At 39.0% G+C, this 18,895-nt stretch overlaps 1 protein-coding gene across 1 annotated transcript in view; it reads left to right on the forward strand.

Annotated features, from left to right (window-relative positions):
- SLIT3 (slit guidance ligand 3) overlaps positions 1 to 18,895 on the forward strand; it is a 570,113-nt gene that overhangs the window by 525,395 nt on the left and 25,823 nt on the right. Inside the window, exon 32 of the mRNA XM_058174175.1 lies at positions 16,094 to 16,334. Coding sequence (XP_058030158.1) covers positions 16,094 to 16,334 — 241 coding nt within the window. The remainder of the gene's footprint in view (positions 1 to 16,093; positions 16,335 to 18,895) is intronic.

Below are 18,895 nucleotides of genomic sequence, written 5' to 3' on the forward strand. Positions count from 1 at the left end.
TGAGCATTGCAAAAAATGTCTTATTTTAACTTGTTTTACTATATATCTTTCTTTCCTTTTATTTCTAACAATTTTAATCTTTAATTCAAAATTAAAATAGAATAGAATAGGATTTTTTATTGCCAAGTGTGATTGGACACACATGGAATTTGTCTTGGTGCATATGTTTTCAGAGTACATAAAAGAAAAGATACATTCATCAAGAATCATAAGGTACAACACTTAATGATAGTCATAGGGAAACAGTCAATATAAATCTTAAGGATACCAGCAACAAGGTTACAGTCATACAGTCATATGTAGGAGATTGGTAATAGGAACAATGAGAAAATTAATAGTAATGTCAAACTGTCAAACTAGTTACTAAGTAACGAAGTAACTAGTTTGACAGTGTTGAGGGAATTGTTTAGCAGAGTGATGGTGTTCAGAAAAAAAAAACTGTTCTTGTGTCTAGTTCTGGTGTACAGTACTCTATAGCATCATTTTGAGGGTAGGAATTGAAACAGTTTATGTCCAGGATGTGAGGGGTCTGTAAATATTTTCACAGCCCTCTTATTGTTTGAATTAAGATTTGAAGAATCTTTAATTCTTCTTTATTCCATTACACAGATTTTTTTTTCATGGCTTTAACAAACATATTTTGTAGATCCAATAACAGATCACGTTCATCTGCTTGATTTATCATTTGTATTTCCCTTTTAATTTTTAAAACTTTAGCAGGTTTAGTTTGTCTATCCAGTAAAGCATTCTTTTCTAAATCATTCTCTTGCCTTTCATTTTTATTTCTGTATTTTATACTTTATCTTATCAATAAAAATTGTTCCATATTTGTCATTCCTTCATTGATCTGTTTTAGACATAGTCTATCCATAGAAGCAGACACCATTACTGAGAATGTTGATATTCTCGTTGGTAACTTCTTGCTCCATTCTTCAAAGATTCTCCTTTAATATTCCTAATGTTTCAATGTTTGTGTCATTCTGTAATAACAATAGCAATAGCACTTAGACTTATATACCACTTTACAGTGCTTTACAGCCCTCTCTAAGCAGTTTACAGAGTCAGCATATTGCCCCCAACAATTTGGGTCCTCATTTTACCCACCTCAGAAGGATGGAAGGCTGAGTGAACCTTGAGCCTGGTGAATTTGAACTGCCAAATTGCAGGCAGCCAGCAGCAGTACTCTAACCACTGCTCCACCATGGCTCATTAATCCCAGTATTAATTGACATCAGGTTTATATACTGTTTAATTTCTTTCTTCTGCTTAGAATCTTTAGTCTCCTCTAGTGTCCAGTTTTTAAAATCATCAATTATCTTTTTTTTTAATGATTTGCAGTTGCCAGGATAACCAAAATAAGTTTGTTTCCCATGAGAAGCAAATAATTAACTCTAATAATAGTCAATTTTCCAAATTTATTTCGATCCTTAATTCATTTATAACTTTTGAGACCAATATCTTATTTAACTTTTTGCTTTTTATATCTAATTCTTTAAAATCTTCAGCTTGCAATTTTTCTTTTTTTCAGAGTTGATGATAAACTCATCCAGTGAAGACTTTTCAAGCCTGTCATTCCAAAGGTCTTTAATAGCTTTAGACAATTTCTGAAAGTAATTAGAAAGTGAAGTTTGGGAACTTAGTTGTCCTATGTCTGCCATGTTTTCAAGCAATTGGCCAATTTGTCTTTCGGTGTTTAAACCAGGGGTGAAATCCAGCAGGTTCTGACAGGTTCTGGAGAACCGGCAGTGGAAATTTTGAGTAATTTGGAGAACCAGCAAATGCCACCTCTGGCTGGCCCCAGAGTGAGGTGGGAATCGAGATTTTGCAATATCCTTCTCCAAGGTGTGGGGAGGGAATGGGGATTTTGCAGTATCCTTCCCCTTGAGTGGGGTGGGAATGGAGATTTTGCAATATCCTTCCCCTGCCACGCCCATCAAGCCGTGCCCCCAAAACTGGTAGTAAAAAAAAACTGGATTTCACCACTGGTCTAAACCCATGGGAGATCACTGTCCTGGGGAATCTTATGAGGAGCACCATGCAGAGTACATATAAGTGATATCTCACCCATTCCTTATCTGGAGAGATTTTTAAAAACCCAAACTTTGATTCCTTGGTCTTTGCTGAGGTTATCAACTCCACTTACACAGAGCCATCTTCTTTTCATTATACATTCCCTGGAAGCGCCTATGGTGAAACATTCTTGTGCATTACTTTATTCACTTTTTTTAAGTTAAAGGGGGTCAGGAAGTATATAATTATTATAGGATTTCTAATCGGTCCTGTATATACTCAGTCTCTTGTGCTACGGGACAGAAGTATATATTTCAGATATTCTATTGATTGATTGATTGATTGATGTGGATGGCCCAGGAAACTCACTATTCAAATATGCTTATTTCCAAACAGTCATTGTGTCTTCTATGCTGATTATTTTTAAGAGATTGAAAAGATTCCCAACCTTTAAGCTGAATTTATAAGCTATATGAGAGATTTTGCCTCATTAGCCTGGATGAGAGTCTGGTTGTCATAATGATATTTTGCTTTTGATATATAGAAGCTCTGTGGTATTACTTAACACTCTGAAGTTTAACTCTGACAGCTGCCAATCGGCCCACTATGTGGAAAATCTCTCTGAATGTCAAAGATAAGCTATTCCGCCAAATGGATTCATTAATCATTGCCTCAGGAAGTGCATTGCCTAGTTATTGCTTTTCTTCAGGAAAGTATTTTCTGTACTTGGAACAGATTCACACAGCAAGAGAGCAATAGCATCTGGAAGCAAACAAACAAACAAAAATTATAATATCTGAAAAGATATAGAAGCATTTTGGACCTTTGTCTTGATCACTGAATCCATGTTTTCCTATAATTTTTTCCTTCTTTTCTATTCATTTGTTCTTTATGACATACTTCTATTACTTTAGTATGTTTAGCAGAGATGATTTTGAAGAACAAATGTTGTTTCTTGTAGTGTTATAAGGCTTGATTTTAAAATTTTGGTAATTATAAAATACAAGAAAAGAACCAGAGTTTTCATCTGTCATATCTATTCTGAGGGGTCTGAGCTTGGTTGTTTTCTTACAGACATTTCATTACCAAGCTAGGTAACATCATCAGTGCGAGTCACTAGCACTGATATGTTACCTAGTTTGGATAATAAAACATCTGCAACAAAACAACCAAGGACCCCTCATTTCAATCCTGACCTACAAATATACTTCTTTATTGGTTATGTCTACTCTGTTTTTTCCTTCTGTATTCTCTTAACTTTATTCTGATTGCAAAGAAAAAAAATAGATATATTTGTGAAACTTGCCAATGTTCCTAAAAATTCCTGCTTGCTGGTGGCATATTGTTTTGTTCCTGGAAAATGTGCCATTCTTAAAAAATAATCTGCCAGTAACAGATGTTTAAAGAACAAAGTTTCCTTGTAGCAGGAACATAATATGTATCAAAAACAGGGACTCTGGCATGGTAAACATTTGTTTTAAGGATAGTCTGCAGTCATCCTTCAGTTAGAAATGCAGAAATGAAATATGATCCTCCCAAAATACATCAGGAACAAAAGCAACAGAACAGACTAGTTTAGATTTAATCTACAGAACTAAAATATAGCACAAATATGGCATTATAAAAAAAGCCAAGGCTTAATAGTTTGAATATGTATATCTCCTCAGCCTATGTACAGTACTTATTGTTTTGTATTCAGTAAGCTTTGAAATTGCTTCCTTCCTATTTCTATTTTGTTCTTTGACTCCAAATTCACATAGAAATCTTCTGCAATTGCAATAAATAAATAAATAAATACTTAAATAGAAATGTAAGTTAACCAGGTCAGGCATCTTCTCACTAGATGTTTTAACAGAATAAAGAGAACTGGAAATGACCTTGGAGGTCTTCTAATCCAATCTCCTGCTCAAGGAGGAGATTCTATACCATTTCAGACAAATGGTTGTCCAATCTCTTCTTTAAAATCTTCAGTGATGGAGCCCCTACAACTTTTTAATTCAAGTTGCTTCACTGATTAATTGTTCTCAATGTCAGGAAATTTCTCCTTATTCCTAGGTTGGTTCTCTCCTTGATTAGTTTCCATCCATTGCTTCTTGTACTACCTTCAGGTTCTTTGGAGAATAGGTTGACAAATTTAGACAAATTGCAGTTTTTCAGCTTCAGTTAGCTCAGGGGAAAGCTACATTGAGGATATCATAGTATAAGCTTAGTTATGCAGTTATGAAATGTCTTGGGAAAGTGATAGATAGTAATTAATAAGCAATTAATTACTCTTTAGGCATAGATGGTTAAACCAAAAATTAAAATGCTACTAATAAAATATTACTAATAATTATATTTTCCTAAAGCTGGCCTTCTGAATTTTACTGGCAGATTGTTCCCTCTTGTAGCACAGAGTTGAGTTCTATGGCATCTGTACATATAAAATTAATTATAACTCATTTGTAAATGAGTGTAGCAATAGCTTAAATGTCAGTGAAAGAAAGGGATTGGTTGGCATGGGGATGGGAAGTGAGATTATTTATTATCTGAAATCAGTGGTAGTAAGTTTAGCTAAAAAACTACAGAGTAATCAATGCTGAGCCATTTCTGTGTTACATTTTCTAGTAAGAAATAACCAGACCTTGTTTGCTCACATGTTACAATGTTCATCTATTTTAAATTATCATTTATTTGTATTTCCCCAATGCTGTTTCCATATTTTTTTTTAATTACTACAGAGGTCAGTCTGTTCAAGATTGAAAACTAGTGTCATCTCCACAACTGTAGACTGCATTAATGCTATTCCTTCTTCTTTTAAGAAATATAGTTATGGGAATAATAAATAATAAGACAGCCTCTTATCTATTGGCCATGAGTAATAATTACTTCTAAATTTATGGAATCTTCTGCAAGAAGCTTCAGGTTCACATCAGAATACGAGTTATCTGTTCCACTTTAAACCTCTATTGCTTCTTCTAACCTTATATATTTAGAGATATATGAGTGTGTGTGTGTATGACTCGGCCTTCCATCCTTCCGAGGTGGGTAAAATGGGGATCCAGACCGCATAGAGAGGCACTATGTAAAGCACTATGAAGTGGTATATAAGTCTAAGTGCTATTGCTATATATTTATAGAGATAGAGATCGTTATAGAGGTATATTTCTATAGGTATAATACTTATAGATATAGGCATCCATAGGACACAGAGCTAGTATATTGTGATGTGATGCAAACTCCTGCCATTACATACTTGCATGGTTCATTGCTACTATCTCTAAAAGCCTGGACCTTATGCAGTACCATTATGACACATATTTTGTCATAGGAGTTAGACTTTTTTTTTTTTTACATTTATATCCCGCCCTTCTCCGAAGACTCAGGGCGGCTTACAGTGTATAAGGCAATAGTCTCATTCTATTTGTATATTTACAAAGTCAACTTATTGCCCCCCCCAACAATCTGGGTCCTCATTTTACCTACCTTATAAAGGATGGAAGGCTGAGTCAACCTTGGGCCGGGCTTGAACCTGCAGTAATTGCAGGCTACTGTGTTCTAATAACAGGCTCCTTACAGCCTCAGCTATTCCGGCCCTATAGCATAGACTTATGCTTAAAGATCTATCATAGGTCCGGCTACAACAGTGGCCCAAACAAAAGCTTGACATTAGATTTTATTATTTATTATTTATTATTTTATTTATTATTTAAATTTGTATACCGCCCTTCTCCCGAAGGACTCAGGGCGGTTCACAGCCAAGTAAAAAATGCACAATACATTATAAATACAATTAAAATACTAGTAAAAAACTCATTTAAATTGGCCACAATTAAAATTTGGAGATAAAACCCATTAAAAACCCATAACTTAAGAAACTAACCCAGTCCAGCGCAGATAAATAAGTAAGTTTTGAGCTCGCGGCGAAAGGTTCGGAGGTCCGGAAGTTGACGAAGTCCTGGGGGGAGTTCGTTCCAGAGGGCGGGAGCCCCCACAGAGAAGGCCCTTCCCCTGGGTGTCGCCAGACGACACTGTCACGCCGACGGCACCCTGAGGAGTCCCTCTCTGTGAGAGCGCACGGGTCGGTGAGAGGTATTCGGTAGCAGCAGGCGGTCCCGTAAGTAACCCGGCCCTATGCCATGGAGCACTTTAAAGACGTTCACCAACACCTTGAAGCGCACCCGGAAGGCCACAGGTAGCCAGTGCAGCCTGCGCAGGATAGGTGTCACTCGGGAGCCACGAGGGCTCCTCTATCACCCGCAGCTGCATTCTGGACCAACTGCAGCCTCCGGATGCCCTTCAAGGGGAGCCCCATGTAGAGAGCATTGCAGTAGTCAGGCGAGGCGTCACAAGGGCGTGAGTGACTGTGCACAAGGCATCCCGGTCTAGAAAGGGGCGCAACTGGCGCACCAGGCGAACCTGGTGGAAAGCTCTCCTGGAGACGGCCGTCAAATGGTCTTCAAAAGACAGCCGTGCATCCAGGAGAATGCCCAAATTGCGCACCCTCTCCATCGGGGCCAATGACTCGCTCCCGACAGTCAGCCGCGGACTCAGCTGACTGTACCGGGATGCCGGCATCCACAGCCACTCCGTCTTGGAGGGATTGAGCTTGAGCCTGTTTCTCCCCATCCAGACCCGTACGGCTTCCAAACACCGGGACAGCACTTCGATAGCTTCATTGGGGTGGCCGGTGTGAAAAGTACAGCTGGGTGTCATCAGCGTACAGCTGGTACCTCACACGAAGCCACTGATGATCTCACCCAGCGGCTTCATATAGATGTTGAACAGAAGGCGAGAGAATCGGCCCTGCGGCACCCACAAGTGAGGCGCCGGGCCGACCTCTGCCCCCCCGTCAACACCGTCTGCGACGGTCGGAGAGATAGGAGGAGAACCACCGATAAACGGTGCCTCCCACTCCCAATCCCTCCAACCGGCGCAGCAGGATACCATGGTCGATGGTATCAAAAGCCGCTGAGAGGTCTAATAGGACCAGGGCAGAGGAATAACCCCTATCCCTGGCCCTCCAGAGATCATCCACCAACGCGACCAAAGCCGTCTCAGTGCTTTAACCGGGCCGGAAGCCGGACTGGAACGGGTCCAGATAGACAGTTTCCTCCAGGTGCAGGGGAAACTGATATGCCACCATACTCTCTACCATACTCTCTCCAACCTCTAGCGAAGGTTGGAGACCGGACGATAATTACCTAAAACAGCCGGGTCCAGGGAAGGCTTCTTGAGGAGGGGCCTCACCACCGCCTCTTTCAAGGCGGCCGGAAAGACTCCCTCCAACAAGGAAGCACTCGTAATCCCCTGGAGCCAGCCTCGTGTCACCTCCTGAGTGGCCAGCACCAGCCAGGAGGGGCACGGGTCCAGTAAACACGTGGTGGCATTCAATCTACCCAGCAACCTGTCCATGTCCTCGGGAGTCACAGGGTCAAACTCATCCCAAACAACATCACCAAGACCGCCCTCAGATACCCCGTCTGAATCGCCACAATTTTGGTCCAGACCGTCCCTAAGCTGAACGATTTTATCGTATAGATAACCGTTAAACTCCTCAGCACGTCCCCGCAACGGGTCATCCCGCTCCCCCTGGTGAAGGAGGGAGCGGGTCACCCGAAACAGGGCAGCTGGGCGGTTATCTGCCGACGCAATGAGGGAGGAGGCGTAAGAACGCCTCGCTTCCCTCAGTGCCACTAGGTAGGTCCTAGTATAGGATCTAACTAGTGTCCGATCAGCCTCTGAACGGCTGGACCTCCAGGAACTCTCTAGGCGTCTTCTCCGGCGTTTCATCCCCCTCAGCTCCTCGGAGAACCAAGGAGCCGGTTGGGATCTGCGCCGGGTCAGAGGCCGCAAAGGCACGGCCCGGTCTAAAGCCCCAGCCCCAGCCCGTTCCCAGGCTGCAGCTAGTTCCTCTGCCGTGCCGTGAGCCAGACCCTCAGGAAGTGGCCCAAGCTCCGTCCGAAACCTCTCTGGGTCCATCAGGCGCCTGGGACGGTACCACCGTAATGGTTCCGTCTCCCTGCGGTGTTGGGTAGCGGTCAGAAAGTCCAGGCGAAGGAGAGAGTGATCTGACCATGACAAAGGTTCAATGACTATTTCCTTTAAGTCCAGATCTCTCAACCACTGACCAGAGACAAAAATCAGGTCCAGTGTGCCTCCCCCGATGTGAGTGGGGCCATCCACTACTTGAGTCAGGTCCAAGGCCGTCATGGAGGCCAAGAACTCCCGAGCTACCGTCGATGACGAGCCGGCAGATGGCAAGTTAAAGTCCCCCATGACTAAAAGTCTGGGGGTCTCCACTGCCACCCCGGCAAGCACCTCCAGGAGCTCGGGCAGGGCAGCTGTCACGCAGCAAGGAGCCAGGTACACGACCAGCAAGCCCATCTGACATCTATGACCCCACCTCACAAAGAGGGATTCACACCCGGCAATCTGAGGTACAGTGGTCTCCCTCGGCTCTAGACTCTCTTTAATAGCAACCGCCACCCCTCCACCCCTACCCTGGGCCCTCGGCTGATGGAATGCACGGAAACCCGGTGGGCACATCTCGACCAGGGGCACACCCCCTTCAGTGCCCAACCAGGTCTCCGTAACGCCTATAATATCCGCGGCACCCCCCTGAATCAGATCATGTATTAGGGGGGCCTTATTGGCCACGGACCGTGCGTTGCATAACATCAGACGAAGGCCCAGGCTCTGAGGGTCTTGACCATCCGGGGAACGGGAGAAGTCAGGGGGATCGGGGCACGCGATCGCCTGCAGACATCGAACGCGTGACCCCCTATGTCGATACGATCCCCCCCTTCCGCCATATCTGCCCCTCCCACTTACCGTGCAAATAGACTCACCCTCACACAAAGGAACACACTCCCCCCCCATAACCTCCGAACCCATTTGATAGTCGCCACGAGCATGCGCTGGAACTGGTTTCCCTCCCGACGGGCTACCCCCATCACCCGCCCTAACCCTCCACCCCACCCGACACTACCTCCCCCAACCTAGGCCCGTCAGTTCCCACCCTCCCCTTAAAATTCCCATTAAAATTCCCCTTAAAAACCCTATTAAAATAATTAATTAAAAATCCCCTGAGTCTCCTATTCTCATGATTAACCTGGCTTCCCCCCATTTTCCACTCAAGTCTTATAAGTAGAGATGTATATATATTGCCCAATATACATCTGTCAGCCCTACAGTTCAGGAAGCAGATTCCACAAGAAGACTAGTACTGTATTTTAGTAAGTAGGGCTATGGTAACAGATTCTCACAAGTCTGACCACATTTTCCTTTCCCTCACTCTTGTACTTCATAAGGGAAGTAGTCTGAGTTTTTCTTTGTCTAAGCTCAAAGCAAACTAATGCATTTGTTCTCTTATATCTAATGTTCCTTCTAACTTGGAGAATCCTCAGTGTGGAAATTTCCCATTCTTAAAAAAAAAATGAAGATCAAGCAATTGGGAGCTAAGATTATAGAACTGTCATGCAAAAATATTACTATATTTTCACTTAAATCACACTTTAGTAGATCTCAGTTTATGCTTCTCAGATCAGTAGTACAGTCATTTGTTATAGATAGCTACTGTGCAGACAATCTAGGGATATTTTATTAATCTAGACACTTTTTCAAATAATTATCTTTGTTCTCTGCTTTCCAAACATTTATTCTATCTGTCTCTGCCTATGCATATGCTTAATCAACTCTTTCAAGAAATCCTAGAAACCATGCCTTTTTCTTTAGCAATCCACTGTTTTTAATGATAGATGTCACTGGCAAAAAAACCAACAACAACATCATATATCATATATGCTCAGCTCTCATAATATTTGTGTGTGTGTGTGTGTGTGTGTAGCTATTTCAAAACTTTTCCCATTGTGATATTGAGCAATAAGCTCAATCAATGAGCAGCAATCATTTAAGTAAAGATAGAACATTCCACAGTACATAACACAAATTTGTAGCTATAAGCTTTCCAGTCAAACTGGCAATAGATGTCAAATTGAAATTCTTTTTGTTGAAAGTACGGAAAGTGTCTCTAACAATTTTTTATAACATGTGTAAATGAAACCTAGATCCTTCACATTGGGTAAGATTAATATCACCATCATTATCATCATCATCATTGTGACTGACTGATTGATGACATGTTGACTATTAGCCGTCACATAGATATATTTGCTCCATGAAGAACTGTCCTTAAAATGGCCTTTCAACTCTTCCAAAATGCACTCATCACTACCATTACTGTAAATGAGTCCATCCATCTTGCTGCAGTTTATCGTTTTCTCTTTCCAGTCTTTCCCCAGGATTTGGATCTTTTTCCAGAGATCTTTTTAAAACTTTTCCTTGTTTTTCCATCATCTTTACATCATCTTTACAGTTGTTGTACTGCTTCTTGTCTCTTGTAACATCTCTCTGAAATTCTTTATTAAGTTCCTTCCTGAAATTTCTGTATTTAGTGGGCTTGGCTTCTCTTCTTTGGCAATTTCTGTAATTAATTCTCACAGCCATTTTGCTTTCTTCTTTTGGTGATTTTTAACAATCACATTTCACATGCACCCTTCACAACTTCTTTAAGTATATTCCATGGTAGTTGTAGTTCTCTATTAATGAGTTTTAGGACTTCAAAGTGATTCCTGATGATCTCCATAAAACCAGTAGATATGTGCTCAGTATTATATCATAGAAACTAGTTGACTTTCTTCTTCTGCTTTTGTTAAATTTGAAATTTGTAAATGAGCAGTTTGTGATCTTTTCCACTGACAGCACCTGGCTATGTCTTGGTGCATAACTGAGAGCCTTTACCTCCTTTAAGCAATAATGTAGCAAATTTGTTTTCTATGTACTCCATCTAATAATGTTTATGCATGCAGGCATCCATTTGGTTGCTTAAAGACAGCTATGAAGAAATCATTGGACTGGTAGAAATTGATAGGTTGTTCTCCCACTTAGTTTCCTTCCAAACTCTTTTCTTCTGCATCTATGGCTGGAGCACAACCTAGATGATAATCATATTAAAGAGTTGTCTGCAAAGCTTAATTGATATTATTTCATCACTGATTGCACTGTGGCCAAGTACTATTCTTGGTATATCTGTCCTAAGTTACAATTCCTAATAATGCTGTTCCTTTTTTCCCCATCTCCTGAATAATAAACAGTGTGATCTTCTGAAAGTGTGCAATTCCAGTCCATCTTAATTCACTGATGCCTAAGATGTAAATTTGTAGTCATTTCATTTCATCTTTCACTCTTTTACTCTTTTCTATGTTCAGGTTTCTTATGGGGCAATGTTCCCATTGCAATTCTGTTTTGTGGCTCCACAATGTATGATAACATCAACAACAACAATATCAACAACTCCATTAGTACTTTGAAAGTTCCTCAGCTCTTCCTTGGTAGCATGTTGAGTTCCCTCTGACTTGAGGGACCCACTCATTCAGGATTATGTCATTAATCATTTTTGTCCATGTGGTTGTCTTACAGGGGTGGTTTACCATTGCTTCTGCCACTTAATATGAATTTATGTCTTTGCCATTGTCACTAAGATGATCGTCCACCTCTGGCGTCTTCTTATATACAGATCTATATCTCTAACTAATATAGATGCCTGTTTCCTTTAACTGGGCATCTGGAATGACCTTTGTGCCTTGGTTAATCCTAGTGGGAATATATACTCCAGGCATACACTCTCAATGTTCTTCATGCATCCCACCCAGGAATACCTCCTTCCCCATCATGATAAGACCGACTTGGTGAAGGGAAATGTGAGGTTACTAAAACATAGCTAGGGCTGTTTTTATCCATAGAAATTTCTTTGAGTTGCTCTGTAAATTCCAAATCACAATTCTATATATAGCATCTAAGGGAATAGTTAACATTAAAATCATAAAATTCATTTACGTGTTCAGGATTGGGTTATTATAATCATCTGGGAAACAAGTATTTACTCACTTTTAATTTACTCACCCTTTTGGCTTGAAAAAAAATGGTCTCAAAGGAGCATGTATTATAACATTAAATCAATCGCAGGCCTATTGATTGGTATGTAATGAAGTTTCCTGGTTGGACAAACCAGATAGCAAGTTTATTGTTATATTTAAGATAAAGTTACAAAATATAATAAGACATTTTATACATAATCTTATACATAATAAGATTTTAAATCAGGGATTTTCAATGGCATATTAAAAACAAAATAAACAGCGTAGATAGCTGACTGTTTACTTCCTACTGTCTGACCTTTGCTTCCTACTTGCTTCCTGCATACTCCTTATGCAAAGAACTCTGTTAGCTAACAAGAAACTAGGCAATTGGTCTATGTTGACCACCACAAATACCAGCAGATGTAACAAGCTATACAAACTGGGAAGAAGAATTTTTTTCTAGCATTTTACTGTCTTACCTTTTCCCAACTTGATGATTTCCCATGACTGGAGAAGTTAAAGTCCAAGATATACAGAAGACATCAAGTTAGAGAAGGTTGCAGTACCCAGAGGTGGGCTTCACATAATTTAACAACCGGTTCTCCTTGTGCAGAACCAAAAATGTGAGCGCTACTGGTAGTTTGTTTACACTCCTATTTTTTTCACAATAAAATGCCCCCCGGGAAACATATATGCTTTGTATCTTTCAAATGAAATGGCGTGACTTTGATTGCGTTAATCACATGATTGTGGAACATTGCAAACAATTGTAAATGCAGGCCGGTTGCCATGTGCCTCAAATGGCCATCAGAACATTGACTCATAAGCAGGGGTGAAATGCTCCCGGTTCGGACCGGCTTGCCCAATCTGGTAGCGATGGCGGCGGGTGGTTCGGAGAACTGGTAGCAAAAATCCCTGGCCTCGCCCACTGCCTCTGCTGAGCCGCACCATCATCAGAGGTTTTTTTTTTTACTTTTAAAAGCAGTTTTTCTTCAGCCAAAAACATGCCTTTAAAAGTAAAAAAAAGCCTTTGAGGATCCCGCAGCTCAGCTGAGATCATCAGAACCTCTTTAAATGGTTGTTTGTTTGTTTTTCAGCAGAAGAGGTTGTTAAAAAAAAAAAGATTTTAAAAGGCTCCTCTGGCGATCCCAGCTGAGTTCCTCATCACCAGAACCTTAAAAAACATGTTTTCTACAAGCTCTTCAGGTGAAGAGCTTGTAGAAAACCTCCTTTTAAGAGGTTCTGGGCTGCGATAAGGCACTTACCTAATTAACTGCTCCTTTTGGGCTGGGAAAGCCATGCTTTACATCAGTTTCATCAGCTAGCAACTGAAGCTGCCTGCCTGAAATCCATCTCAGTTAGCAGCTCAAATCTGCCTCCTTTGCTGGCTGGGGAACTCTGGGAATTGAAGTCCACAAACCTTAAAGTTACTAAGGTTGGAGACCCTTGATCTAAAAAATATAAATAAAATAAAATAATAAAATAAAATATTTGTGCAGCTTTCTGAGATTTGGTGTGTTTCTGTAGTGTTTCATTCTAACCACACAAATACACAAAATCTCACAAAGCTGTATGTGGCATTTTGTGTGTGTGTGTGTGTGTGTGTGTGTGTGTGTGTGTGTGTGTGTGTGTGAGTAAAGTGTGAAAGTTGGTTTTTGAGCTTTTTGTGGCTGTGTGAGGTTCCTGCTTGTTGCAGGGGCCATTTTGGGTAAAGAGCAGGTGCTTTTACATTGTGTATGAGTCAGTTGTATTGTGTTGTGTTGTATTTGTGTAAAGTGTGAAAGTTGGTTTTTGGTACCTCTTATTTTGTATACTTTGTTTATTATTTTTATTATTTATTGTTATTGGCCACGCCCATCCAGTCATCTGACCACCAAGCCATGCCCACCAATTAAGCCATGCCCACAGAACCGTAGGGAAAATTTTTAGGTTCATAAGTCATAATTACTGAGAAGTCTTTCATAACTTTGAACAATTGCTAAGTGACTGATTGTAAATTGAGAACTACCTGTAATGATTTGCTCATTATGCTGTGCACATTGATTGGCTAATTTTGGAAATCTTTTGTTTACATAGATAAATCTATGTAAAAAAACATAGGCTTTCTCTTTTCAACTTTACCATTGCCTGATTAACATGTTCCTTTTGGAGGATTCGAAAATTGGATGAGTATGGCAGCGCAGAATGTTAATTTACAGTAAGGTCACCTGTTCATAAATGAATACAGTTGTTCTTTGCACACATTTCATCCAGCAATAATGTATTTTCACTGTAGTGTCCACCACTGGCCTACCAGTGACTAGAAAACTACTTGGAAAAGGAATTCAGACAAGTGATAGCATTAAGGCCTCTGGTGGCTCAGACTGCTAAGACAGTCTGTTATTAACACAGCTGCCTGCAATTACTGCAGGTTCAAGTCCCACCAGGCTCAAGGTTGACTCAGCCTTCCATCCTTTATAAGGTAGGTAAAATGAGGACCCAAATTGTTGGCGGCAATAAGTTGACTTTGTATATAATATACAAATGGATGAAGACTATTGCTTAACATAGTGTAAGCCACCCTGAGTCTTCAGAGAAGGGCGGGATATAAATGCAATTTTTTAAAAAAAGGCAGAAAAGAATGAAACAGTGTAAATATTATTATAAAGTCTCCTTTAAAACCGGGGTCCCAAGCCCCCAGTCTACAGCCTGGTACACATGCAAACATAGTGTAGGTATACATATACTGTATCTTTCTTGAAAGTTAAAATAAAAACTTACTTTCTCTTGAAAATATTGTGTAGGGTAGCAATGTCAAACTCATGGCCCATGGGCCGGATGCGTTACACGCTGGCCATGCCCACCCCTGGTTTAGTGAAGGGGGAAAATTTGCGATACATCACTTGATGATAACATGACACCGCGAGTTTGACACCCCTGATGTAGGGAATCCCTTTGGAATGATGGCAACACTGACTGTTTAAGGCCTTCTCATCTCATGCAACATTTCCAGTCTAACTCAGACTTCTTGCTGTAGCTATTTTTTTTTCTTGAATATCAACTTTGTCAGCACAAGATGTATGATTAATACTGACTAAAAAAGCATCCAAATGTGACTGGGGGAAAAAGAGTCAGATTCATGTTTCACATTGTCCGATCAGTTTTTGATCAGAATAAAAGAAAAATATGGATATAGGAAAGTCAGAAAAGAACAAATTAAAAATGAGTTGTATTTCTAAAGTAGACAAGTATGAAATTGCATAGCACAGTTTAAGAAACACTGATAAGAAAGAACTGTATGTTTTCATTGAAAATTTAAAATATTCCACATAGGGTTTTATTTTACTTTATTTCAGAACTGTCTTATTTTTAAAGATTTTTTTTGAAATACATAGTTTAGCTTTCAAATATTAGTTCAATTTTATTTATTTTTTTTCTTGAATATCAACATTGTCAGCACAAGATGTATGATTAATACTGACTAAAAAAGCATCCAAATGTGACTGGGGGAAAAAGAGTCAGATTCATGTTTCACATTGTCCGATCAGTTTTTGATCAGAATAAAAGAAAAATATGGATATAGGAAAGTCAGAAAAGAACAAATTAAAAATGAGTTGTATTTCTAAAGTAGACAAGTATGAAATTGCATAGCACAGTTTAAGAAACACTGATAAGAAAGAACTGTATGTTTTCATTGAAAATTTAAAATATTCCACGTAGGGTTTTATTTTACTTTATTTCAGAACTGTCTTATTTTTAAAGATTTTTTTTGAAATACATAGTTTAGCTTTCAAATATTAGTTCAATTTTATTTATTTTTTTCTTATAAGGCTCACATTCACTCAAACTTTCTTTATCTGATGTCCTCCAGATAGAGTGGGAATAATGGCAGTTTGGCTGGTTTTTAAAGAGTTACAATATATCTGGAAGGGAAAGGGAGACTACTCTACCTTAACTTAACGTTTCATGGTCAAATAATCAAGATAATGTAACCATTATTTTAGAAGACCAATTCCATATGCAGATGTTCTTAGAATCCCTAAAATATTGAAATGTTCATTGGAAATGTTAATGTTTGGACCAATATTTGTCAACTTGAAGTATCCTATAGCAGCAAAAGATATTTATGTAAACCACATATCACTAAACTTCTGTTTAATGCTTTTGTGCCTCAAATTAATATTGACCATTTTCTGTTTTTCAAGTGGACTCTTCTGTGAAAATCCACCACCCATGGTTCTCCTCCAAACCAGCCCTTGTGATTATTATGAATGCCAAAATGGAGCGCAATGTATTGTTGTACAGCAGGAACCAGTCTGTCGTTGCCTGGCAGGTTTTGCTGGTCAGAAGTGTGAGAAACTCATTACTGTCAATTTTGTTGGGAAGGATTCCTACGTTGAGCTTCCACCAGCCAAAATTCGTCCTCAAGCAAACATCTCACTTCAAGTAAGTTATGCAGATAATATTATAAATCTTTCTCACCCCAGTTATTGCAAAGAGCTTATGCAAAGATCAATGAAAGCATTACATTCATCCCCAGTGTACAACCCAAATAAATAAATTAATAAGAAAGATGTACACAACCTAAAGCCTTAGGGTTTCATTCAATCCCCCAAATCCTAAATGCTCCAGAATTGTATTTTGTAATGTAACCAAAAAATAACATTATTAAATATGTTGGAAATTATCATATCAATTGCATAAGATGAAGTTATTTATTTTTTTTATATAAAAAGTTTTTATTTTTTTCACAACAAAGAAAAAACCTCATCAAACCAATTACAATGTGCTGAAGGGGTGTTTACATATCTTCTTGTGCAATCTCAAAATAAACATTTCTTTCATACGTATATCTTATATTGTCTTTTCTAACATATCTTTCCTTCTAGCCACTGATAAAAAAAATCCCATATTTTATAATATTGCTTATCTTCTTGTTCTCTAATTTCAAATGTCAATTTACTCATCTCTGCACATTCCATCATCTTCCTAATTATTTCGTCTTGCAAAGGTAACTTCTCATTTTTCCAATTCTTAGCAAACACAATCCTGGCTGCTGTAATAATATTCACAATCAGATATTTTACATCTCTAGTATATATCTCAGGTATAATTCCCAATAGAAAGACTTCTGGCTTGAAATCTATGTGTTTTTTAATCATTTTCTCCAACCAGGTGTGTATTTTAGTCCAATATCTTTTCACTTCAACACATGTCCACCACATATGGTAATATGATCCAGGTATCTGATGACACTTCCAACATTTTTCAATTTATCCTCGAACATTCTGGCAATTCTTGTCGGGAGTAGATGCCACCTGTAAAACATCTTATACAAATTCTCTTTGTATGGTGTAGACATTGTCATTTTATAATTATACATCCACAATTTCTGCCAGGCCTCTAGATTTATCCCATGACCAAAATTCTTCCCCCAAGCAATCATTGTCTCTTTTACTTTTTCTTCCCCCATTTTTACCTCTAATAAATATCCATACAATTTCCTAATCAAATTGTCATCCGAACCTGTTAAAATCTTATCAAAACTAGTTATATTATTAAAAAGCCTTCTGTTTTAGCATCTTTATCATATCTGGATTGTATTTGCAAATAAGAAAAACAATTCATTGTTATGATATCTGCCTCTAATTCTAATTTGGATTTTAACTCACCCTTTTCATTCAACAATTCGTTGTACCTGACAATATGTTCTTTTCTAAATGTTACTGAATATGAGAATGCCTCAATAGATGATACCCAAATTGGAATTTTTAAGAAGTGATTTTTCTTAGTCTTCTTCCAGTTTGACATCAACGCTTCTCTAACCAAATGTCTTCTAAAATATCCCTGTGTTTTAGCATGTCCATATCATAGAAAAGCATGCCATCCCAATAACAAATCATGTCCTTCCAAAGTCAATATTCTATTATTTCTTAAGGTTATTCATTCTTTAATCCACATCAAGTTTGCTGTGTAATAATACAATTCCCAATTAGGTAGCCCAAAGCCGCAGATTAAGTTATTTATTGTTCGACTTTTAGAAGTACAGCCTCTCATCAAACCACCAGAAATCATTCTGGGGCTTTTCTTGGGGGCTCAAACTTCAGTTCAAATGCTCATCTCCCCCTCTTTGCCCGAGGCAGAGATTTACGAGCTGTTGACAGAAGATTAGCACTGTCTAAACAGCTCTCACAGAATCACAAAGAACGGGCGGACTGAAATTGCCGCCATTAACACAGCGGAGCCAAACCGGAAGTTCCTTCGATAGTTCAAAAAAGCTCCAGAGTCCAGAACGCCTCTGCAAAAAGCAGAGCAAAACGCAGCGTCCATCTCCGTGACTGAAGAGGATTTATGATAAATTTTCAACACGGAAGAATCGAAAGCAGGAAGGCTGGCATTTGCTTGTAAGATGATTTTAACTCCCTGACAGAGAAGTTATTTGAAGAGTGGAGATGAAGAAAGATGGCGTTTTGTTTTTTGAAAGTGAAAGCTAAGGAAATGCTGATTACAATTGCTGGTGTGGAACCTCTAAGAAGAAAATAACAAGATTTTTTTCTAAATGGAATTCTTTTTAAAAAATCTATTTCTTTTTATTATCTTTTTTTACAGTGTTTAAGAAGAAAAATTTATTGGGTTTTTCTTTTATTCCCTCCCCTTTTTTCTTTTTTTCTTCTTCTTGATATTACTTAGTTTAAAAATGGCTTTTAAGCAAAGAGATTTAACCACTTCTAAATTATTGGAAATATCTTCACTTCAGGTACGGAAATTGAAAGAAGATATTAAAGACAGTCTAAGGAATTTTTTACAGGAGCTTATGGGCTCATCTTTCAGAAATAGATCAAAATTTAATGAAATGGAGAGAAATACTGGATTTTAAAGATTTGGTGGAAGAGCAGAGTAAGGAGATGAAAAATTAAAGGAATCAATTACTCCATTATTGTTATCTAGTACACAGACAGAAGAAAGACTGAATGAATTTAACCAAATTAATTTAGATTTGCAAAGGA

Source organism: Ahaetulla prasina, chromosome 2 (genome assembly GCF_028640845.1).
Source record: "Ahaetulla prasina isolate Xishuangbanna chromosome 2, ASM2864084v1, whole genome shotgun sequence".
NCBI classification, from domain to species: Eukaryota; Metazoa; Chordata; class Lepidosauria; order Squamata; family Colubridae; genus Ahaetulla; species Ahaetulla prasina.